Source organism: Oryx dammah, unplaced genomic scaffold (genome assembly GCF_014754425.2).
Source record: "Oryx dammah isolate SB20612 unplaced genomic scaffold, SCBI_Odam_1.1 HiC_scaffold_1, whole genome shotgun sequence".
In the NCBI taxonomy this organism is placed as follows: Eukaryota; Metazoa; Chordata; class Mammalia; order Artiodactyla; family Bovidae; genus Oryx; species Oryx dammah.
The window spans coordinates 9,790,891-9,816,908 of NW_024070185.1; the positions used below are offsets into that span (position 1 = coordinate 9,790,891).

The following is a 26,018-nucleotide window of genomic DNA, read 5'->3' on the forward strand; positions in this document are numbered from 1 at the left end:
CTTTAGTTTGGTGTGTGCATTAATGTATTTCTTCAGTTGTATACAAGGGTGCTTAACTTGACCTGAGCTGTATCTGTACGGGAAACAGCAGCACAGACTGCTAACACTGACCTTGGCCTTCCGGGGGAGGGCCTGAACTAGGCTCCACTCGCCCGTGTCACTGCCCTTCCCACAGACTCTCCGCATTCCCCTGCGCATTAAACTCAGACGCCTGCATCTACAATAATGGAACTGCTTGCAACAGGTATTTACCAGATTCCATCTAGTCTAAGCTAGCATCAGTTGTCACACTCAGGCCAGTTCTGTACGTATTAAAATGTGGGGGTGGGGAGTAGCGCTCAAGTCTTAGAACTGGCTACAGCAGAAGCAACGCCTACCATCTTTTCAGACTGGTTGAAATTCAGTTGGAAGTCAGTCCTCCAGCCTGGGCATCAGCAGAGCGTCACAGTGGGCTTGAGTGACCCAAGAACTGTAGCATGTAAAACTCTACCTGCTCAGGTTTTACAGAGAGTTGACTGTCAGTTCTGTCTCTGAAATGGCCCTGTCCCTGGGAAGCAGTTCTTCCTTAGAGAAAGGAAAACACAACTTCATTTTTGCCATCTCCAGCTGGGCCAGCCTTGGTTGGATACAGCCATGTTTCCATAGGTTTGTGCTTCCCAAGGTACAGGTCACTCCAGTCGAGGGGCCTCAGATGTGTCCACAATAAACAGTGGGGGAAGATGAACATTGCAACAGATGGACATGCCAGGGCTATGAAAATTTAGCTTGTTCTTAGGAGAGCTGTAAATATGCAGCACATGTAGGCATGCTTCCTAATAAAATTCAAGAGAGAAATCAAGGTAAGTTTTTTTAAAGTTTTAACATCTTGAAAAATGCAAAAGCAGTATAAAATAGAAATCAAATGGTTGTTTTCCTTAAATGTCCTCTAACAGTGAGTGACAGGTCCAGGAATGGCTTGGATTTGTCCAAGCTGGATTTCTGTTAAGGGCTTAAGTAATCCCAAGGGATCAATTCCAAGGTCTTAATCTCGAGAGAGGGTCACTAGAAAGACAAACAGTATGTGAATGTAAATTAGTTGATAGACTGATGGGTGGGAAATAATTAAGAAATTATGAAGGTTTCAACTATCATCACCACCTACTTCGTGGCAGAAGCCTGTCAGGAAGACACGAAGAATCATTTGTTAGAGTAGAGAAACTCTAGATCCTGCCCTGCGGAGAGTTAGGAGACAGCAAGTATGAATAACTGCCTAGAGCTTGGGTATCTGGATACCAAACCAGACTGGTGAGAAGATGACCCAGAAAAAACGGTGGGACCTGCTGTCGGAAATGCAGCCCGTTGATACCAATCTGGGGCAGAGGGTGATGTTTAGAAAAATGTTTATAAAATCCTAATGATTAACCTAGTGATTAGTAATTGAAAAGCCATGAAAAACAGTGAGGAGGAACCTGGTTTTCTCATTTATTTTGATCTTTCTGCAAAACAGCATCTATTGCTGTGTAGCAAATTATCCCCTAATTTAGTAGCTGAAAACAGTGAACATCTAAGTGCTGGATAAGGAAACTGAGGTACAGAGGGTGACTTTCCCCAAAACCCATCGCCAGCAAGTGGTTGCTGCCTCACTGTACCGTCATATGTGACCACCAGGGATCACGAGCTGGCGAAGAGGAGACAGGCCTGTTCGTTCCTTTTTAAGTAAAGGTAACAAACTACTCGTCTTGACCCCTGGACGGCTTGAAGCTTTGGGGCCTCACAGTTGTCCTGTTAAGGCAGAAGTTGGCTTTTTCAAACTACAGGCTTACCTTGGAGATATTGTTTGTTTGGTTCCAGACCACGACAATAAATCTCTCAATAAAGCAAATCACATGTATTTTTTCATTTCCTAGTGCATGTAAAAGTTACATTTATATTGCAGTCTATTAAATGTGCAAGAGCAGTTTTTTTTTACGTGTACAGACCTTAATTAAAAAGTAATGCTGTTGGGGACGTGGCACTGGTAGGCTTGCTCGACACAGGACCACCACAGACCTTCAATCTGTAAAACAAAACGCAGTGCCTGCAGAGAACAGTGAGATGAGGGTTGCCTGTACAATGACGGCATCAGCAGAAATGAGAGTGAAGAAACCTCCAAAGCTGTATGATCACGTATTCGTGTAAGCCCAGCAGCCTGGTGAGGAAAGGGGGCCCAAGTCCAGTGTTTCCCCAACAGCCACGAGGAAAGCTGAGTGCCGTCTCACCATTTCATGCCATACTGTGAAAGCAGAAAACGTCCAGTGCTCACAAATTCACCGCTGTGGAACTGTGGGTAAATAACGTTACTCTTTCAAACCTGGTAGTTTAGTCACGCAGTAATGTCCAACTCTGCGGCCCTATGGACTGTCACCCGCCAGGCTCCTCTGTCCATGTGCTTCTACAGCCAGAATACTGGAGTGAGTTGCTATTTCTTTCTCCGGGGGAGGGGGGGCGGGTAGGCGGGATCTTCCCGACCCAGGGATCGAACCTGGCTCTCCTGCAGTGCAGGCAGATTCTTTACCACTGAGCCACCAGGGAAGCCCCACATTGCGGTAAAAATAACCAATTACAATTCTGAAGGAAGATGCCACTGAATTATGGAGATAGGTAGTGTAGAACTGAGCCAAACTCGTCTAGTCTTGCTGAAGGCTGCAGCCAACACTGTTCCTAGGTCACATTTTAGACTTAATCACATCATAAAAGCATTTTACCATCTATAGATTCAATGCAATTCCTCTCAAGATTCCAATTGCAACTTTCAGAGAAGAAAAAACTCAAAAATTTGTATGGACGCACAGAAGATCCTGAATAGCTCCCCAAAAAAGAGAAAGCTGGAGGCACAGTTTCTAATTTTAAGCTTAATAAAAGCTCATAAAAACAGGCACATGGGCCAATGAAACAAAACTGAGAGCCCAGAAATAAATGCACACATATACACACAGTCAACTAATATCTGACAAGGGAGTCCATGAGACTCAGTGAGGAAAGAACAGTCTTTTCAATAAATGGCATTGGGAAAATTAGATAACCATGCACAAAAAAATGAAATTGGTCCCCCTCTCCCCTTATACCACTCATAAAAATTAACTTGAAAGAATAAAGACTTACATGTAAGACCCCAAACTCTAAAAGTGTTAGAAGAAAATGGGGAAAGCTCAGCACTGGTCTTGGCAACAATTTTTGGCAATGACACCAAAAACAAGCAACAAGGGAAAAATCAACAACTGGGACTACTAGCAAACTAGAAGGAACTTTTTGCATAGCAAAGGAACCCAACAAAATGAAAAGGTGATCACATGGGAGAAAATATTTGCAAACTATCTGATAGAGGTTAATAGCTAAAATATATAAGGAACTCATAGAAATCGATTGCAGAAAACCACCTGACTTAAAAATGGGCACAGGACTTGGATGCACATTTTCCCAAAGATATGGGATGGCCAGCAGGCGCACAAAAGGGGGCTCAACATGACGAGCCATTAGGGAAGTGGAAATCAAAACCCCAGTGAGGCACCATTTCACACGTGTCCGAATGGCTACTACCAAGAGAGGGGAAATACCAGATCTCATCAAGGACGTGGAGAAAAGGCCCTCGTGCACTACTGGTGCGGATGTCACCTGGTGCAGTCACTGTGGAAAAGAGCACTGCTGTTCCTCAAAAAGTCAAACATAGAACTATCGTATGACCCAGCAACCCCAATTCTGGGTATATATCCCAAGGAAATGAAAAAATTACCTCGAAGAGATTGGTGCATCCCCATGTTCACTGTAGTAGTAGTCAAAATAGCCAAGACATGGAAACTGAAGTTTCCCTTGATAAATGAAAGGGTTTTCTAAAATGTGGGATACATGCACAATGGACTATCAGCCATTAAAAAGAAGCGGTTCCTGCCTTTGACAACAAGACGGATGGACCTTAAGGGTTAAATGAAAGGAGTCGGGAGAAAGACCAGCATTGTATGCTCTCACTCACGTAGAATCTCAAAGATGAGAAGAGTGGCGGTTGTCAAGGGCCAGATACAAATGTCCGGCTAGAAGACGGGTAAGTTGTAGCATCTAAGGGACAGCATTGTGACTATAATTAACGATGCCGTATGATATGCTTGAAAGCTGTTGAGAGTAGATCTTAAAAGTTATTACCACAGAAGTGGCAACTATGTGACAGGACAGAGTTAACCTTATTGTGGTAATCATTTCTCAGCGTAATATGCATATCAAATCATGGTGTACACCTTCAGCTTATATATGCTATATGTCAATAACATCTCCATAAAACAGGGGGGACTTACATGTGTTAAACTTCAGCATTTTTTGAGTCATAGAACCACAGATCTTTGAGAGGTGTTTTGCCCACATCTTATCATTAAGCACAAAGAATATTTCTTCTTTCTCTTATATTGTTATTTGAAGCCACTGGGATCGGGGGGAAGAGACGAGTCCTCTGCATGATCACTCTTACGCTAGCAGAATTTATCCTTTACACTTCTCTACAATAAACCATGGCAATATTTTCTAAGGCAGTTTATGTCTTCATGGCATACAACTATGAAATCAGTCACAAATGAAAAGTAACTGCAATTCACATACTGTACAGTAATTTGGGGTTACCACACACATTATCAACTAAAGGTTTCCTAAGGTCATATAAATTTTTAACTAGATTACAATTTTCACAATACTTTCAAAATAAAGACCTTTGATGTTAGGGAGCCTTTTCCAGTCATCTGTGGGCCCTTCTGCCCCTCTGAGCATTTATTAACACCTGTTATACCCTGAGCATTGCCTTGTCTCTGAGGACTTAGCTCACCAGAACAGACCGGGTACAGGTTCCTCCCAAACTTCTCCCAAGGATACAGGGGCCAATTTCCAGGGCTATGAGCAAAAGAGTACTTACACAGAAAATCTTCAGTGCATGAAGCAGGGCACCAAAGCCAGTGCTCTGGGACAACCCAGAGGGAGAGGATGAGGCGGGAGGGGCATTCAGGACGCGGGGGACACACGTATACCTGTGGCCGACTCATGCTGATGGATCACGAAAACCATCACAATGTTGCAATTGTCCTCCAAACAATTTAAAAAAAGAAAATCCTAACAACTACTAGAATTAGCAATATAATAAGTAATTAAAAAAAGAACTTTTTAAAAATCAGCAGTTCCACTCATAATCCTGTGAAAAGAGATACTTAGGAATAAACTTTTGAAAAGATGTGTAAGATCTCTACACAAAAAGCCTCAAAAATTTTGACGATAGAAGTTAGGGAAGATCTGAATACATGAAGAGAGAACAGCATGTTTATGGATTAGAGACTCAGTATTATAATATTTCAATTCTACCCACTGATCTACAGATTCAATATAATCTCATCAAAATCCCATAACAGCAATAATAACCCAGTTTTTAAAAGCTTTTTAAAAAAATTTTATGTGGACCATTTTTTAAATCTTTATTAAGTTTGTTACAGTATTGCCTTTTTTTTTCATGTTTCGGTTATTTTGACCATGGCATGTTGGATCTTAGCTCCCCAACCAGGGATCTAATCCCCTGCCTTGGAAGGCAGAGTCTTCTTAACCAGGGAAGTCCCCAACCGATATTTTTCCAATGGGCAAAGGACTTGAATAGACATTTCTCTGAACAATAAATACAGATGGACAATCAGCACATGAAGAGGGACTGAACATGGTCAGCCATTAGGCAAATGCCCATCGGAGCCTGCGTGAGGCACCACTGCAGCCTCCTGGGATGGCTGCGATTTTAAAATTACTAATCATGAAACAAGTAGTGGCAAGGGTATGAAGATACTGAGCCCTTGTGTGTGGCTGGTGGGAGTATGAAATGGTACAACAGCTGTGGGAAAGCACTTTGGCCGTTCCTCAGGAAGTTAAATATTGAGTTACCGTAGGATCCAACAATTCCACTCATTGGTAGCTACACAAAAGAAATTTGTACATCCATGTTCATAACAGTATTTACAATGGCCAAAACATGGAAGTAACCCAAGTATCCATCAACAGGTGAATGGATAAGCAGTATTTCATGCTATAATTATTTGCACACAAACAAGGAACCATCGTCCAACCATAAAAATGAATGAAATTCTGATACATGCTATAGCATGGATGAACCTTGAAAATATGCTATATTTAAAAAGCCAGACAAAAAAAGCCATAATGCTCTATGATTCCATTCATATGTTTGTCCAGAATAGACAAATTCACAGAAACAGAGGCTGTGTCAGGGGCTGAAAGGAAGGGGAAATGGAGAGTTCTTGCTTAATGGACACAGCCTTTCTACCTGGGAAGACAAAGTGCTAGAAATAGCTGGTGGTGATGGTTAAACATCTCGAATGTTCTTCCTGCCGTTATATTGTATACTTAAAAGTGGCTAAAATGTCACGTGTGAATTGAAGTTAGGACACATCCTCTTACCATACACACAAAAAAATTCAAGATGATGGGTCTGAAGACTTAAACATAAGATACGACACCATAAAACTCCTAGAAGAGATGATAGGCAAAGAATTCTCATCCCCATCAATCCCACGCCTGGGCAAATGCCCAGACAAAACTAATCCAAAAAGATACACGCACCTCTATGTCCACAGCAGCGCTGTTCACAACAGCCAAGACACGGAGATAGCCTACATGCCCACTGGCTGACGGACAGATAAAGAAGGTGCGGTGCACAGATACGGGGAATACTACTGAGCCAGAAAGATAACGCCACTTGCAGCAACACGGATGCAACTAGAGAGTACCATACATGCCGCATGAAGTCAGAGAGAGACAAATGCCATCTGTCACTGATATGTGGGATCTAAAATACAACACAAATGAGCCTATCTACGAAATAGAAACAGAAGATATGGTTGTCAGAGGGAGAGGTTTACGGGAGAGATAGCATGGGAGGTTAGCAGATGTACGCTATTATATATGGAAGAGAGAAACAAGATCCTACTGTACAGCAAAGGAACGACATTTAGTATCCTGTGATAAACCATAATCAAAAATATTTTAAACATATATATATTATTAATTGAGTCCCTTTGCTGTACAGCAGAAATTAACATGGTAAATCAACTATACTTCAATTAAAAAATAAAAGAGGCTAAAATCATTTTAAGTTCTATGTATAAGAAGTTTTTTAAAAATTTAATTCCAGCAGGTTAGAAAAAAATTGACAAACTAATTTTAAAATTTATATATAGAAATACAATGTAACTATAAACACTCAAAGCAATTCTAAGAAAGATAAGCAAGTTGGAGAATTATGCTACTTTTGTTTCAAGACAGACAAAAAAACTACATTTATCCACACAGTCTGGTATTAGCAACAAATCAGTAACAGAAGAGAGAGCTCAGACAGTCATTATGTTGTCAAGAAAGGCCCCAATCAATTCACTGGAGAAAGGAAATTATTTTTTAACAAGTGGTGCTGGAACAGCTAGATAGCACCCCCCAAAAAAAGAACCTTGACTACCACCACACACCATACACAAGTATTAACCTGAGATGGAGCCTGGACTGTACAGCTTTTAGTGGAAAAATTAAAAAAATACCTTCATGACTTGGGTTAGGCACAGGGCTCTCAAGTCACAGAAAGCAACAAAAAAGAAAAAAAAAAGTTATAAATTAGATCTCAGCAAAATTAAAAGCTTCTGCTCATCAGAAGATACTGTAAAGAAAATGGACAGGCGACCTCCAAACTGGAGGAAACATTTACAAAGCACACATGTGACAATGGGCTCCAGCGCTCTGTCCTCCAGAGGTTCACAACCTGGTGTGGGAGGCACACCTACGACGGCGCCGGGCGGCCACCGCAACAGGAGACAGCGGCAGAGAGCAGGTAAGCAGCAGCTTAGAGCAGGGTGGGCTTCTTGAAGACAGTGCTTCAGCTGAGACCTGGATGAGCTGGCATTACAAGTGGAAACGCAAATCAAAACCACAAAAAGGTACCATTGCACACCGGTCAGAAGGGCCATCATCAAAAAAGCCTGCCAACAATAAACGCTGGAGAGGGCGTGGGGAAAAGGGAGCCCTCCTGCACTGCTGATGGAAATGCAAGCATGGATAAAACCACTGTGGAGAACAGTGTGAGGTTCCTTTAAAAACCAGGAATAAAACTACCGCACGACCCAGCAATCCCACTACTGGGCATATACCCTGAGGAGACCAGAACCGAGAGAGACACACAGACCCCAGTGTTTCCTGCAGCACTAAGGGCAACAGCTGGGCCAGGGCAGCAGCCTGGCTGTCCACCAGCAGATGAATGGATAAGGAAGTTGTGGCACATACACACACTGAAATATAACTCAGATATAAAAAGGAGCGCACGTGAGTCAGTTCTAACGAGGCGGATAGACCTAGGGCCTGTTATACAGAGGGGAGTCAGAAAGACAAAGGTAAGCAGACATCAACGCACACACAGGGCATCTTGAAAGATGGTACTGATGGTCCCATGCGCAGGGCAGCCAAGGAGACGTAAAGAACAGACTTCTGGACTCGGTGGGAGGAGAGGGTGGGGTGATGTGAGAGAACAGCGCTGAAACATATACATCACCAAAACAGATAACCAAAGAGAGTCTGATGGATGCCCGGGCTCTGCGGCAACCTGGAAGGATGGACCAGGGGAGGGTGGGGCGTGGGAGGCTCAGCATGGGGGGACACACTTATGCCTACCGCCAATTCATATTCACGTATGGCAAAAACCACAATACTGTAATTCTCCTCCAATTTAAGTTGGTTTTTTAAAAAACAAGTGGAGAAACAGCCACTAAGAACATTCCAGTATGTCACCCCAACAGTCCACATCTCTTGTGTGCCAAACAGTGGGCTCTTCCCATAAATGTTTAGTTTCAACACGTCTTCAGGATGTGGGCACAAGTCTTACCATTTTATAGATGAGAAGTTTAAAATACAACGTGTTTCCCACCACAGTTTAATGGGTTTGAATCCAGTATCCTTAAACACACTTTCTTAACCAGTGTTGCAAATATTGTGGAATCTTCTATTTCAATGACAATAATATCAACCACTAACATTAACCACTTTGGTTTACCTTGTCAAGTCCAAGCCAGAACTAAGTAACTTGGGAACAGAACCCAAGTTAGACGTGTAACCTCTTCCTCTAGTTAAGACCCCCATTTCCACAGCCTTGTGCAACTCCAAGTTTCCCTGGTCCTGGGACAAGTTGTAACAAGGAGATGGATGGCTGGAAGAACGGGACCCTGGCAGCCACAACTCCAGACCTAAGCAGGCATCCCCACCTGATATGACACCATCCTTCCCCCTCGCCTGCCCCAAACCTGCCTCATCAGTTGTCAGCCTTCCTTTCGGAGGAATGCTGGGCTCCGGGCCCAGGCATCCTTAGGACTGTTGCTGTTCAGTCTTCCAGTCACGCCCGACTCTTCGCGACCCCGTGGACTGCAGCACACCAGGCTTCTCTGCCCCTCACCGTCTCCCGAAGTTTGCCCAAGTCCGTGTCCAAACTCGCAACTGCCGAATCCAGGAGAGAAGCACCCCAACCCAGCGTCTCCCTGGCTTCCCATCCTCCTTCCTATCTCCATCTGTCTCCTAGTCTGTGGCTCAGTGTTTTCTCCACAAGGATGGCTCCGATCCTGTGGCTGAGCAGAAGCCTGGGACCACAGGCAGCAAGAGTTAAGCACCAGCTAGATGCAGGTGCTTTTCATGACCCCTAAGTCTGGCGGGGCCATTATAAACCAGCCCCCTGCTCTGGGCGGGAGAACACACAGGGAGCTCCCTAGCACCACGCCACACACATTTACACGTCACCGTGAGGAAGGTGGCAAACACGGGCCCCGTGCCATCCCACGTCCACACTCAAACCAGTTCAGTGACACCTAAGTTCCTCTCGATCTAATCTAGTGACCCATCCTGGAAACGGACACTAGAAATGGGCAAGGCTGCCCATGCCCCCTGACAGCATCACCTGGGCTCAGGCACGCAGGCCACTCCAGGCCCAAGGCAAGCACAGCCGTGCAGGAAGGGCCACAGGCTGTGCAATTCCTGGAACCAGGAGGCACCTTCCCTCAGATCACTCTTCTGTCCTACAGAGAAAAATCACAAAAGACCTCCAAGCTGCTTGTAGTTTCCATTTTTTATTTTTATTTTTTTACAAAAACCCAACGTAAGACCATTGTGCTCATGACTGGAGAAGGGGTGGGGAGGATGGACATGGTGTGAGTATTAGTAGAGCTTGCCCCTCCAGAACATGAGCACTGCAGAAAGGAGCGCCCGCATTCACACCGGCAGGCCGCTCCGGAGGGACTCCTCCTCGGGGCACGGCGCCCGGGCCCTGCTGCAGCGGCGGCGCACACAGGCGGAGGCCCACGGCGCAGGTCTGGTGGGCGCCTCCCCTCAGGTGGGTGTCTCTCGGGAGAGAGCAGACTGGCCCACTGGGGAGCAAGGATGCGCTGGGCTCTGCGAGCGCAGACGGCAGTGGGCGTTCACGGGACAGCTGACACGTCTCGTGTGTCTGCAGGGCTGTGCCAGGCTCCAGGAGTCAGCCAGGTGGCGCAGACAGCTCTGGACTCCTCAAGGTGAACAACAGGCATCAAAGGCACTGGAAGCCTGGATCTGGGCAGCCCCCTAACCCGCCTCGCAAAATGTGACGGCTGTTTTCTGGGAGACCCGACTAGGCCCCCGAGAGCCCTGCCCCCGCCTCTCGCCGTGAGGAGTGTCCTTTACAGACGCAGCCCGTGTCCACCAGAGCCTGCAGTCCCGGCTCCTCCAAGTCAGTGCCGCGCGCAGGTCCAACGGCGCCCCTTGTCTGTGCTGACGTCACCCCCCCCACCACCCTGCAGTGCCCTGTGATGCCATCCCCCACCTCAGAGCACCAGCTGCTCCGGATCTGTCCTGACACTCAGGGACCCCGTGCCCTGGCTCCACCTCGGCGGGTCCTGACACAGCTACTTTCTCACCAGGGACCCCATGCTCAGAGGCAGTCCAGGGGTTCCTCACATTAAGAGAGACAAGATAAAAATAGCAGCCACATTTATAGCTCAAAACACCACACTCTTTGGCTTCCCAAAGGGAAGAAGGCTACTGCTAAAAAGAAATCAAGTCCAGGGTCAAAGAAGGAGTAATTAGAAAGTCAGGAGGCGGGGGTCTGGACCCCTTGGCTGGGCTGCCGAGCAGCAGAGCTCATTTCCTAGGAAGCAGCCTCGGCAGGGGAGACACAGGGAGATGCCAGCAGGGACGTCAGAAAGACACAGCCCGGTCCTGCCCACCAACGGGGCGGGTCCCTCAGGTCCAGCAGCCCTCCAGGGCGGGTGCTCCCTTCAGGACAGAGCTGGCCTCAGGTGACACCTGAAGAGGACCCTCTGGGGGGCAGGCAGGTCAGAGAGGGATGTGTCCCCTGGAAACAGGTGCATGGCAGGTGGAGGTCCGGGGAAGAGGGAGCTGGCTTAAGGCATGTGCGTGCCCAGGACAGGCCCGAGCTTGTGTTCAGTCACTGAGGGGAACCTCCTAGACTCAGCCTCACCGGAGGAAAGGGGGGTCCAGAAATAACGGCAGAGGTCACGTGCTACATCCCAGCCAACGCCAGTGACACCACTCTCTTCAGTTCCCCTACTGCTGCCACCACCAGAAAAAAAAAAAAAAAAAAGTTAGCTTCCTTCTATTTCAGCCCAGGAAAAGAGAGACTGAAACCCACAGGGGGAAGTGGTGATATGGGCTGTGAACACCTGTTCAATTTCAGGCTGGATTTGAGCTTAACCCAACAAATCCTATCCTCCCATCATTCTGACATAGACCAAACCAACCCGGTGGCGGGGCCTGGCACCCACCCGGCGTGAGGGTTCTAGGAATTACAGGATGTGGGTCCAGACGGGGTGGGGAAGGTGAATTTCACCCAGGTATCATCCCAAGGCAGGTGCCTTGCTGTGGCTCCCGGCCAGCCGGGTGGGGATCAAAGGGTGCTGTGCTCACTTGCTCTGAGCTGGAGAGAGTCGGCCGACCTGCAACCAACCACTCAGACCCCCCTGAAGTGTAGCGGCCAGGCATCTGCTCTCTACGTGAGAGAACCTTCAGGAAAGTCTGCAGCCAAAGCACAACAGGTCTTTAAAAGGAGGGTCAAACAAAATGAACCATTTGGGGGTCTGTCTGCGGTCTCGGGCCTTCCTGTCCTCACTCTCAGACAGCGGGGCAAGGGGAGCCAGGCCAAGTACACAGACAGCACAGGCAGCAGAGAGTCCTTGGCCCACCCGTCCCAGGCAGGGAAGCCCAGCTGCCCCCAGGTACGCAGGCCCTCCATCCCACCGAGAACTCGAGTGCAGGACAACTCGAGCCACAGAGCGCTGCTGGCAACAGGAGGCGGGGAAGGAGCCAACCCACAGGTCTTAACTCAGGCAAGACCCCCCGGGGCCACGCCGGCCCTTTCTCGATTCTGCACACAGGGCTCCTGGGGAGGATGGAGACCATCTTTAACGATGAGCCAGGTACAGGAAGGCCAGGATCCTTCTCCACCAAAATACAGACCACCACGGTGGGACCCTCACTTTGTGAGATGGGCAGAAACGCCAAGCTCCCCCTCGAATACATACATATGTATATGTCTGTGAGTGTGTGTGCATATATCCGTATACACCCACATATACACACACACACATATGTGTATATACACACACACATATATAAATAAACCTTGAATGGCAAATCTGAACTTTTTAAATAATAATAATAGCTGTTAGTGAATTAAAACACCACGAGCCAGCTGTGCGGGGCTCCTGAGCTGTGTGAGTGACCCCCAGAGCCCCCGTGGTCCTCAGTGTAAGCTATCGTCAGTGCCCTGTTTAGCGAGCCCTGGTGGCCTGGGACCAGGCTTCCGGGCCCAGGGCCGCCAACTTCCAGAGCAAGGCAGCCCGCCCCTCCCGCCTCCCTGCGCCTCTCCCGGCAGAGGGCCCGGCCCGACCCCGGCGGGCGTCCCTCAGGCCCCCCAGTGTGCAGGGCCGCCAAGCCGCCTCCCTCGCTCTGCTCGTCCTCTCCCGCCGTGCAGCGCCCCTAGATGAACTTGAAGCACTTGGTCTTGTCGTGGGGCAGGCGGGTCTTGAAGAGCACAGAATCCACGCGGAACTGTGTGTACAGCAGGGGCATGTAGCCGTACACCTTGACAAAGAAGTTGATACACTTGTGCCGCTCGTGGAAGTGGGAATCGTCGTGTGACAGAGCCTGAGGGCATCCCGGACATCGGAAAGTCCACCGTGAGGTCACCTGGAGCCGGGAAGAAAGGGCAGAGGGTGAGAACCGCGGTGCTGATATTGACAGAGACGCCGCAGCTCAGTCTATGAGGCCTCCGTTTCCATGGCGACGACGCAGAGCCCAATGCCACGCTTACTCACAGAGTCCTCTTCCTGCCTGGGACATACTCAACATCTACACTGTTGGTAAGGATGTGCTTTCCAAATGGCCCAGACTGAACAGATACTGAAAGCCTTGAAGTCTCAGTGTTTCTTATCTCTGTGACTCTACTTCTAGTATTTCTCCTGGTTGCACAGCCAGATGTTGTAGGTACACAGTCGTTCATTTCATTCATGTTTTTAACAGCAAAATACTGGAAAACTACCCATCAAACGGGGACTAGTTAAATAATTATAAAATACTACATATCCATTAAAAAGAAGTTTAAGAAAGTCATATTTAAAGACAAGGGAAAGTGATCATATTATAGTTTACTGGTTATTATGATGATGAATTTCAAGCAATCAGCAATGTATGCAGAGTAATACAACAGCTTCACCATCAGCAACACAGCAGGCCAGACAATATAAGCCCCCTCGGCAGAGAATGCCCGAAAGGGCAGGATGAAATATAGAACCCATCCCTTTAAATATACTGGCTGAGCTTGTAATGAAAGAAATGAAATCCTCAGAAGTCAAAGGAGTGAGAAGGCTTGAATCCAGAGAGACAGTAGGAGCTCCAGTCTTCCTGAAGCTGGGGCAGCCACTGTCATCAAATCAGATCAGAGACATGCTGAAGCCCTGGGACCCAGCGGAAGGCCACGTGGGTGGGAGGCAGCCCCAAAGAGCAAGGTGGTGAAGCACTGCTTCCTTCTCAGTCTGAGCTTTAAGAGGAGGAAACATCCCCTCTGAGAAACTATAACCTCAAGCCGGCCTCACACAGCTGAGGCTACAATTTCTGTCACCCGTGTGTCCCAATGTGCTAATTTAGCGTGAAGAGGTCTTAAGCAGGGGGTGAGCCCAGGCACACAAGAGAAACAAGTGCAAGCCCCCTCAGATCCAGGCCTCAAAGAAGTGCCATAAGTAGCATCCAAAGAATATGACCTCACAGTCAAAACTCACACAACAGGGATGGGTCACGTGAAGGAGAATATGCAGAAAGAAACAAGAGAGCCAAACGCTGCACGACACCAGGATCCTCAGACAGAGACAGTGACAGTAAATGGGCCTCAGACGCACAATCAAATGCTGCAAGAGCACTCAGAGTCTGATGGAAGAAAGGGACTGTCAGAAAAAGCCCGTGCGGATATGAAAAGGAACCAAATAAGGACTCCCCTAGGCGGTGGTTAACACCACGCTTCCCATGCAAGCAGTGCAGGTTGGATTCCTGGTGAGGGAACCAAGATCCCACACGCGGCATGGCACAATCAAAACAAGAAAAGGAAAAAGAACCAAATAGAACAATAGAAATGGAAAGTACATAAACTCGTTGTGATCATCATCTCATGATGGTTTGTAAGGCAAATCATTAAGCTGCATGTCAATTACATCTCAATAAAACTGGGAAGAAAAAGAAGTACATTGAATTAAATCAGATACTCAGGGGATGGGTGAAGAGAAAATTAGTGATAAAAGTATACTAAAATTATTCCCAGAATGGAAAATACTGCACAAAAGCTTTAAAGAAACATGAAAGCAAGATGAGGAGACAGGGAGGGCTTCCCTGTGGCTCAGTGGTCAAGATTCCGCCTGCCAACAATGCAGGAGACACGGGTTCAGTCCCTGATCTGGGCAGATCCCACAGGCCTCAGAGCAACTAGGCCATGCGCCACAAGCACGGGGCTGCGCTCTAGAGGCGGGAGCCGCAACTGCTGAAGGCCGCACGCCCGAGAGCCCGCGTTCCGCAACACGGTAAGCCACCACAGCGAGAAGGCCGGGCGCCGTGACAGGAGAGCAGCCCCCACTCGCCACGACCCGAGAGAAGCCTGAGCGACAGCGAAGACCCAACACAGCCATAAACAGATAAATAACATTATTTAAAAAAAAAAAAAAAGACTGAGAGACATGGAAAGAGATAACTGCATGATTCCATTTATTTAAAGTTGAAAACTGATCCTGGAACAGAAAAAAGCTATCATTCCCGCAGCTGAGCTCTCCTTCCTGCCCTGAGCTGAGCCACCTGCCTCCTGGGGCCCACTGCACACTCTACCCTTCTGGATAGATCTCTGCAGGAGGGCGTGTGCAAGGCAAGACACTCCTGAAGTACAAGATTACATTAGAGGGGACCTGTCTTAGCAGATACAAAAACTAATTCTAAAGCTAGGACAATTCATGTGAATTTGGCACGTGAACAAACTGGACCAGCAGACCAGAGTAAAGAACCTTTGATCCACGTGCACAGAGACGTCTGCTGGGTGGCCTTCCAGCACTGCACGCCCCTGGGTATGGATGAACTGAGTGTGCAATGGACGCTGTTTAGGAGACAAAAATGAAATCGAGGCCCTAGCTCACATCATACACAAAAATCACTTCCACAAGGATTAATGATTTAAATACAAGGCAAAACCCAAAACTTTAGAAGGGCATGGGGGAGAGCCGACTTAAGACTCTGGGGCAACGAAAATACACTAGTCACAAGCATCACCACTGACTGACCTCACCTAAATGCAGAGGGACACATACAGTCTGATTCCGTTTACATAAAGTTTAAAGACACCAGCCACTTAGAGATGAATGAGGGCGTGAAAGTCGCTCAGTCGTGTCCAGCTCTTTGCGACCCCATGGACTATACAGTCTATGGAATTCTCCAGGCCAGAATCCTGCAGTGGGCAGTCTATCCCTTCTCCAGGGATCTTCCCAGCTCAGGGATCAAACCCAGATCTCCCGCATTGCGGGCAGATTCTTTACCAGCTGAGCCACAAGGGAAGCCCGAGAATACTGGAATGGGCAGCCTATCCCTTCTCCAGGGGATCGTCCCAACTCAGGGGTCAAACCCAGGTCTCCCACATTGCAGGCAGATTCTTTACCAGCTGAACCACAAGGAAAGCCCTAGAGATGAATACATAGCAGTAAAAACGCTTTTCTTTTTAAGGGAGGAGGGGAAGGGGGTTTTTAAAACTAAACTCAGGGTAGCAGTTATCAATGGAGGGAAGCAGCAGGCTGGGATTACCGAGGTACATATATAAGAAGCTGGTAGTGAGAATGTTAAACTTTCTCAGTTTTAGTTATCATTTTTATTGCATGGCTATTTGTTTAAAGAATCAAAGGACTTCCCTGGGGGTCGAGTGGCTAAGACTCCGCTCTCCCAATGCACTCTCAGGATCCATCCCTGGTCAGGGAACTAGATCCCACATGCCACAACTAAGATCCAACACAGATAAAGAAATATCTCCAAAAAGAATCAAGTATGGCTATGTATGTATGAAACATACACTACCATTGGTTTAAAACATATGAATGAAACATTATGCTTAAAGGGGGGAAGAACATAACAAACAAGCAAACCCACCAGGTTTGTCAAATATTGACACTTTGTCCTATTTGTTTTAGGCTACACATATATTTTTCTTTTTTTGCAAAAGAAACAGAATATTACGGAGAGTTAATCCATATGCCACCCTCCCTCCCTCCTTTCCTCTCCTGCAATGTCATGGGGAACAAGACCTTCAATTATACTTGACAAAACCAAACTTTCTTCAAAATCAATGTCCTAATGTACACACCCACGAGCCCTGATCAACATCTGCAATTGCTACACATCCTTACTGCCATCTAGTACCATCACACTTTCATTTCTGCCCACTTCATGTGTATAAACTATATCACATTGTTTTAACTTCCACTTCCCTGATTATTACGGAAGATTAGTATCCTTCCACATGCTCATTAATCATCTAGGTTTCTACTACACAGAACTACTTTTTTACATACTTAAGGCATCAACTGAGTAGTCTTCTCCTTTGGAAATCCTTTATCTGGGTATCAATTCTTTGTCATGTACCAGGACTGCCAATGTCACAGTCTGGATATAGTTTTTTGAACAAAGCTTTCAACTTTAATACATTCAAACCAATCAGTCTTCTCCAGATTTTGTACTTTTTCTCTTTGTCTATATCACAAAAATACTTCTGTATTTTTTGTTACAGGTTTTAAAGCTTGCTATGAACATTTGGTTTATTAACCCATCTGGAATTTACTTTGTGTATGGTATGACATATACTTCTGTTCCATCCAGAAACCAGTTATTCCCAAGAGGCCACCTTTATCATCAGTCAAGCTTCCGTGCAGGCGTGGGCCTGCGTATGCATTCTGCCCTGTACCACTGACTCTGTCAGTCTCTGCGCCAAGACCACAGGCACCTGTCCTGATTATGTACTTTAACACCAAGCCACGCTTTCTGATGGCAAGCTCCCCTCTTCCTCACTAGTGCCTTAGCTATCCTGGCTCTTTGCCTTTCAAAACAAATCTGAGGATATGTTTGTCAAGTTTCACTCCAAGCCAAATTAAAACAAATAAAGTGTCCTACTAGAATTTTTTTCTTTTTTGATGGTGTGATGGTTAATTTTATTGCCACCTAATAGGATTTTGATTAGAGTTACACCAACATTTTAGACTTGGGGAGAACCGCTATGCTGACCATATGAATGTGGATGTGGTCTCCACCTCCACTTATTTAGTGGGTAACCTTGAGAAACCTGTGTGCAGGCCAGGAAGCAACAGCTAGAACTGGACATGGAACAACAGACTGGTTCCAAATAGGAAAAGGAGTACGTCAAGGCTGTATACTGTCACCCTGCTTATTTAACTTATATGCAGAGTACATCATGAGAAAAGCTGGGCTGGAAGAAACACAAGCTGGAATCAAGATTGCTGGGAGAAATATCAGTAACCTCAGATATGCAGATGATACCACCCTTATGGCAGAAAGTGAAGAGGAACTAAAGAGTCTCTTGATGAAAGTGAAAGAGGAGAGTGAAAAAGTTGGCTTAAAGCTCAACATTCAGAAAACGAAGATCATGGCATCTGGTCCCATCATTTCATGGGAAATCGATGGGGAAACAGTGAAAACAGTGTCAGACTTTACTTTTTTGGGCTCCAAAATCACTGTACATGGTGACTGCAGCCATGAAATTAAAAGACACTTACTCCTTGGAAGAAAAGTTATGACCAACCTAGATAGCATATTCAAAAGCAGAGACATTATACTTTGTCAACAAAGGTCCGTCTAGTCAAGGCTATGGTTTTTCCTGTGGTCATGTATGAATGTGAGAGTTGGACTGTGAAGAAAGCTGAGTGCCGAAGAATTGATGCTTTTGAACTGTGGTGTTGGAGAAGACTCTTGAGAGTCCCTTGGACTGCAAGGAGATCCAACCAATCCTTCCTAAAGGAGATCAGTCCTGGGTGTTCATTGGAAGGACTGATGCTAAAGCTGAAACTCCAATACTTTGGCCACTTCATGCAAAGAGTTGACTCATTGGAAAAGACTCTGATGCTGGGAGGGATTGGGGGCAGGAGGAGAAGGGGACGACAGAGGATGAGATGGCTGGATGGCATCACCAACTCGATGGACGTGCGTTTCAGTAACTCCGGAAGTTGCTGATGGACAGGGAGGCCTGGCGTGCTGCGATTCATGGGGTTGCAAAGAGTCGGACACGACTGAGCGACTGAACTGAACTGAACCGAACCTTATCTTACTACTGACTTCAACAGGGACCTTCTAAACTTTCACAATTAAGTGTGATATTTGCTATAGTATTCATGCAGTCAGTGCTGCGTGTTTCGCTTAGCTGTGTCCAACCCTTTGTGACCCCGTGGACTGCAGCCCACCAGGCTCCTCTGTCCATGGGATTCTCCAGACAAGAATACTGGAGTGGGTTGCCATTCCCTTCTCCAGGGGATCTCCCTGGCCCAGGTGTTGAACCCCAGTCTAACACACTGCAGGAGCCACCAGAGAAGGCCCTATACAGTCAATAAATTCTGGAAATTCTCATATTGTATTTTCAAGACTGCCCCTCCCATCTCTCCAGTCTTCCCTTTCTGGCACTGTGTCAGACTTTACAGCCTTCACATCTCTTCATCTTTCTTATTTTCCATCTCTCTGTATCTCCATAATACCTTCTCAGAAATGTATTCACATTACTCACACATAATCTACTAGGTCATTAACTTTCTCTTCAGCTGTCTTATCCCATTGACAAAGACTGTCATTTTAATAACTATAATTTTCAGTTCCAGCAGTTCTATTTAGGTTTTTAAAATCTGCATGTTCTATTTTCTTTCTGAATATTTTTTCCTGAATAATTTTAAAATTATTATTACTATGATAAACTGAGAAAACAATTAAAATGGGATGGCCCATCCTGTTAATTCCAGCTGAAGAATACTCACCACCCACAGCCAGTATTAGCCATCAGAAGTCCAGCTGCCAGAGTTGAAACTAAGGAATGATCATGACCACAGGCCAGGGCGCCCAGGCACACTCACACCAGAGATAAAACTCTGAAGGAGTCATGACCCCCAGGGGTCCCTTCACAGGACTCCACCATCCCCTGCCCGCACCCTCCCACTCCTGGCAGTTCTCTGGACATCTTCCAGGTTACAGACAACAGCGCGTCACTTACTACTCTCCCCATCAGCTTTGACTGCAGCAGGAGACGGATGTCAAGGGCTTAGAGAAGGAAGGCTGTCATCAAACCACATCTGTGTCCAGTATTCTACTCTGTTCTCCCTGTACCTCATCTCAGATGCCAGCACTCAAGGGAAAAGTCTCTTAATAAGACTTTTCTGCAAATGATTCCACTCTGGCACAAAAAGGTATTTATACTGCTTTTATAAGGCATTTTCTCCTTATATATGTTCCTTTTATAAAGGTATTTTCACTGAAGCAGTGGTTTCCAAATAAATGTTTTTAATCATGTAACCCACTACTAAAAAAATGTTGTGATTGCAACCCTAGTACATTTATTTTTTAAAAAAATCTATATATAGGAACTTCCCTGGTGGTCCAGTGGCTACATAATATACATAGAGAGAGAGCTGGGAGAAAACTGAGGGCAGGAGGAGAAGGGGGCAACAGAGGATGAGACAGTTGGATGGCATCACGGACTCAATGGATGTAAGTTTGAGGAAACTCAGAAAGACAGTAATGGACAGAGAAGCCGAGTGTGCTGGAGTTCACGGGGTCACAAGAGCTGGACATGACTGAGCAATTAAGCAACAACTATATATATATATACGTGTGTGTGTATGTGTGTGTGTGTGTGTGTGTGTAACATAAAACATACAAAAAATTAAGAAGAATAAAAATCATATAAAGTGAAGTTTGAACACTTACTAAAGCAACATCATGGATTGTATTTTACACAGGAATAGTTCAAGTAATTTAGTCTAAGGAAAGTTCTGCTTAGTAATGGTAAGGAAAATCCTTAATAGATGTTGAGAACTTACTCGGCATTAATATTAAGACACTTATGTATCCTCTCTCTATATCCTTATCCCATAAGCCATCTCCACTTGTCTTCTCAATGCTTTATGAGTTTTTTACCCTTTAATCTGAATGAAGTCTATTTACATTCTAGATCTCTCCTCTTCAAAAAAATAATAGTACACTATTCAAAGCAACAATATGAAATTAACTCTGTGTGGTTTATTTAGTCAATACTGTCAAGATATTAACGTACTGAAAAGAATAAAGCTATACCTAAAACAGTCGTGCCTTCTTAATTATAAAGGGAGGGGACAGTGAAAATTTGAAGTATTTAAAGCAAAAAAAAAATTACTACTTTATAATATAAAATAGTATATATACCTGATAAAGTTAGGTAAATTAATGAAAATACTGAGTTCAAACTGGTTCTATAATATGAAGTAAATAACTGGACCCAGAATTTGAAGACAGGCTCAACTTACTGAGCCTCTGACTTTAAAAAGTCATTCTAATTTTTCCAGTTTTCACTTTTGTTGTTCAGTCACTAAGTCATGTCTGACTTTCTGCGATGCCACGCTCCCCTGTCCTTCACCATCCCCCCGAGTTTGCTCAGATTTATGTCCACTGAGTTGGTAATGCTATCTAACCATCTCATCCTCTGCAGCCCCCTTCTCTTTTTGCCTTCAATCTTTGTCAGCATCAGGGTCATTCCACTGAATCTGATCTTCACATCAGGTAGCCAAAGAATCATGTATACCATAAGCAAATTATTTCCACCTCACTCTCTACACTGGAGAGATGTTTAACCAATTAAACATTGGCCTAATAACAGAACAAACATGCTTCCATGAGGATGAAAAATTCACCATGTCTGTGAGTGCTTAATGTGACTGATGGTATTATTAGGTACCTAATCACTCAGATACTTTAAATTTTCATGAATAATGTCTTATGATCTACTAGGGAGTTTAATTAGAAAGCAAACATCTGGCTGGAGTCCTGTCCCTGGTTACACTAGAAAGGATAAATAAGGAACAGAAAAGTGCGCCAATCATTAATTTCTTTATAAGACCTTTGCCTGCCTTCCTTAGAATTCACAAAGAAGTATGCTTTTTTATCATCTACTATCAGATCTACCAGTGTACCTGGAAAACGTTATCTTATATAAAAATACTATCATCATTCAGAGTTTTAAAAAAACACACACACACACAATTTGGTGCATTATTTTGCTAATTATTCTTCTCTTACGAGGCTTTAGCAGAAGGCTACAGAATCTGAGAAACTACAGGGTAACCAGGAGTTAAGTTATAACCCTGAGCCACACTTGGCAAAAGGCTGAATAGGTATGAATGAATGCATAAAGCCCCAAGTGCTTCTCTATTTGTCTGTTATGCTTTGTTGCTGGAATAAACATTCTCTAGTTACCACTCTTGCTTAAAACTAAAGATACAGTTTGACCGTCATTATTTGTACAGCCTAGTGGCTACTTAGTCTAGAACTTACATTCAAAATGTACAGTAAGAAGAATGAAATATACACCAAATTATTATTTACTCATGGCCCTAATGATATCCACGAAGTTAAAATTATTTTATAAAATTGAATAGTACGACTTTTTGATGATAATAATATAAGGACATCAGGTGTGCATCCATAACATCAAACACTGACAGAGCATAGTCACAAATACCACTAATTGGCCCTGACAGACTCTCCAGTATTAACTGTTGCGAGGCCTTTACCGTAGCCCTCACCAGGAGAGCTCCCACTTGTCTGAATCTACAATGATGACAGAGACAGTGACGGGACCGGTCTTTATGTGCACCAAGTATGAAAGTGGTAACAGTCTGGTCAGATCTATTCACCAACTCAAAGACAGAGAAAGAACTCAAATTTCTACAATTTGGAGGGTACTTTTATTTTGTATAAATACCTTATGAAGAACTTATGTGCCAGGCACCATTCTTAGAGTTTTACACACCTTAACTCAGAAATTCTCACATTTTGGGCACCAAGGACACATCACCTCCCATTCTGGTTTGGCAATCTGGGGAAGCCTATGGACCCTCCTTAGAATGCTTTTAGACACGTAAAATATAAGAAATTACAAAGGAAATGGCAGAGGATGAGATGGTTAGATAGCATCACTGACTCAATGGACATGAATCTGAGCAAACTCTGGGAGATGGTGGAGAACAGAGAAGCTTGGTGTGCTGCAGGCCATGGGGTCACAAAGAGTCAGACACGACTTAAGGACTGAACAGCAACAAAGGAAAGAGGTAATACTGAAACACAGAGACACATGTACTCTTTTAAAAGTAACACCATCTAGGGAAAAGTTAGTAACTGCCATAATTTCAAAGAAGTGAGGAAAGTTGACAATACTTCACAATAAACATAATGTGATAGGAAAATATCTATGACTTCTTTTTTTTTTCCCCCTCCCCCCTCTATCTATGACTTCTGGTGAAAAATCAGTTACCACCAATCCTCTTATGAATTGCAGCCTGCTTTATAACTGATAAAAGGATAAATTCCAATTCAAGATCAGTGAAAATTAAAGATGTAACATTTCCCCATTCAAATTCCAATCACTGATTTCTATCCATTTACACCCGAGGAAGCGAAGACCCTCATTAAACCCTGAAGTGATCCTATTTGGCTGGTGGCCTCATCATCCCGTTTTACAGATGAGGACTCTGAAGTGCGGTGAGTTACGCACTGCACGACTGCAAAGTAAGTGAACTGGGTACACGTGCACCCCAGTCCCGTACACGGCGGGGCCCTACCTTGATGGGGGGTTTCCGAGTGATGTGGGAGACGAGGAAGTTCATGGCGATGTCCTCACAGTTGATGTACTCATCCACCATGTCTCGGATGGCCTGGGGCATCACGTAAGAATACAGGTAGGCATAATACTGCCGGGGTAGAGACAGAAGCACATTCTGTGTTAGAGGCCACAGTTCTTTGCCTTTCAGCAAAAATACGCACAGGGCTGCTAGGGAGCAGGTTGCGGGGTAGGCTGGGTGTGGCAACCTCCAGGAAGCACCACTGGCATTTAGGGAGGCGGGTCCAGGGATGCTGAACACCTGCAAGGCAGATCTTCCACACTGAAGAATTAGCCCATCCAAACTGCCATTATCACCCTCTTTGAGAATCAAACCTTCATGCAGTCTCCTTGGTACCACAGTGATTCTGCAACAACATAAACATCTAACAAATTCGGTTGGACACTCGTTCAGCTGAACAACGTTCTCTGTGACAAAGCAAGTTACGGTAAGCGAGGGGGAAGGTCCGGTTATCTTCTCAGACCTCAGTAAGTCACTGAGTAATGAGATGGCAGATCCTGCAACGCCGCACTTCTCAGTCTGGGCACAGGCTAGCCCTGCCCGGAGCCACCCTCATCCCTGGCCCACACTGTTCACAGTCTCCTGATCAGCCTCCCTGCCGCCTTCTTGCTCCCTCCAGTCCATCCTCAGCACAGCAGAGCAATCGTGTTAACACATGGACGTCCTTTACTCCAAACCCCTCAATGGCTTCTCATCTCACTCAGATTAAGCCTAAGTTCTTTAAGTGTCCCACAAGGTCCACAGGTGTGCACTGGCTCACACCTACCAATGAATGTCGACTGCTGAACTCTCAGGGATTTTAGGAATTTTGTTATGAAAAACAGCCATTATTAAAAATAGAATTACACGTACTTAAAATTAAAGGGCTTCCCTGGTGGCTCAGCAGTAAAGAATCTGCCTGCCAATGCAGAAGACGCAGATTCTACCCCTGGGTTGGGAAGATCCCCTGGAGAAGGAAATAGCAACCCACTCCAGTATTCTTGCCTGGAGAATCCCACGGACAGAAGAGCCTGGCGGGCTACAGTCCATGGGGTCGTAGAGTCAGACACAACAGCGACTACATGACAACTGAAAACTAAATACATTATATTAAAAGCCAATAAACACCTAAAGCTCATCACTTATTTAACCAGTTAACACAGTTATAATTATTTATTACACTTACCATCATTTTTTTTTTTACTTTTTGGTTGCACTGCAAGGCAGGCAGGATCCTAGTTCCCTGACAAAGGATCGAGCCCTCGCGTCCCCCGCAGTGGACGTGCAGAGTCCTAACCACTGGACCCCCAGTGAAGTCCCACATTTACTGTCTTCTTGAGGCTGTTCACGCCTATTATAACTGTCTGGTGAAAGTACTAGGTAACTTGCATGTAACTGCTCATCTCTTCCAAAAGCCATGTTCAGTGACTCATGTTGTTAACCTGAACTCAGTCATGGCAAGAATATTTACACCACAGAAGTGAACAAACGCCATAAAACACAACAAATGGTAATCGAGATCTGTTGCAATACGCTGATGATGAATGAACAGGTGAGGTGTCCAATAAAACTGACTTATGTATCTTTTTACCTTAAACGGTAAATCTATATAGCAGAACAACCATAAAATTTTTGTACCAAACAGTGGTTTGCTGGTTATCTTGTGACAAAATAATTAAGATGGTGAACTTAAAAGATGAATTATACACCTTTCTTTTACAAAAAGACAGGTTGACCCTTTAACTGGCCACTGCCTATCATTAGCATGCTAATGAGAATATTTATTAATTAAAAACAATCCATATCTTTATCAAGGGAAACATGACATTATAAGAAAAAAGAACTGACTTAAAAGTATATGGTGAAAGCATTATGAAAACAAATATTTAGAAGTATTTCCACTATTATATTATTTTTATGCCAAAAATAATTTTTAAAATACAGAAAAACTTTGTAATCTGTTTAAAAATCTTCTTAAAGTTTCAGTGAATTTAGAACCTACTCTAAAATATAAAATGCAATTTCTGCTCATTAGTTTGCTTAAAAAAATTGAATGGCTCCACAGAAGATGAAAATTCAATAGTTTAAACAAAATGCTACCAAATTGGTAGATAAGCATCAAGACTTTGGAAGCAGGGCAATAAGGTATTTCTTCCAGGGACAGTGATTAAAACGAAGTATCAGAAATGTGCTTAATTTAGAAACAGACCAATTTAGAAACAGAACACTGACCGGCCAGTACACAAAATGTCAAATCAAGATTTTAAAAAATCATAATACATGTTCAGTCATATTGCCTTCACTAAAATTTAAGAATTTACTGAGACTATTATTTTGAAACTGTTTCACCTTTATCTCAACCATATAAAAATTTCTGTAAGTATGGTAGTATAGTACACATACTATAATTTATACATACATATATTTGTAAGGTACCAAAAGTTTTTACGATAGGCTCTTATACTAAAAAGAAAAAATAACTTGATTGCTCTAGACTAGGAAAGACCAACTTAGTTTCTTCCAAAGGCCAAACAAGGAAGCTTTTTGGGGAAAAGT

The 26,018-nt window shown here is 44.8% G+C and overlaps 1 protein-coding gene across 2 annotated transcripts in view; it reads right to left on the bottom strand.

The window, feature by feature from the left end:
• Positions 1-10,278: 10,278 nt before the first annotated feature.
• Positions 10,279-26,018, bottom strand: part of EXTL3 (exostosin like glycosyltransferase 3) — a 100,223-nt gene continuing 84,483 nt past the window's right edge. For both annotated transcript variants that reach the window (XM_040236304.1, XM_040236235.1), the window contains exons 6-7: positions 23,424-23,552; positions 10,279-13,239 (exon numbers count right to left, since the gene is read on the bottom strand). In XM_040236304.1, coding sequence (XP_040092238.1) covers positions 13,030-13,239; positions 23,424-23,552 — 339 coding nt within the window. In that variant the 3' untranslated portion in view covers positions 10,279-13,029. The remainder of the gene's footprint in view (positions 13,240-23,423; positions 23,553-26,018) is intronic.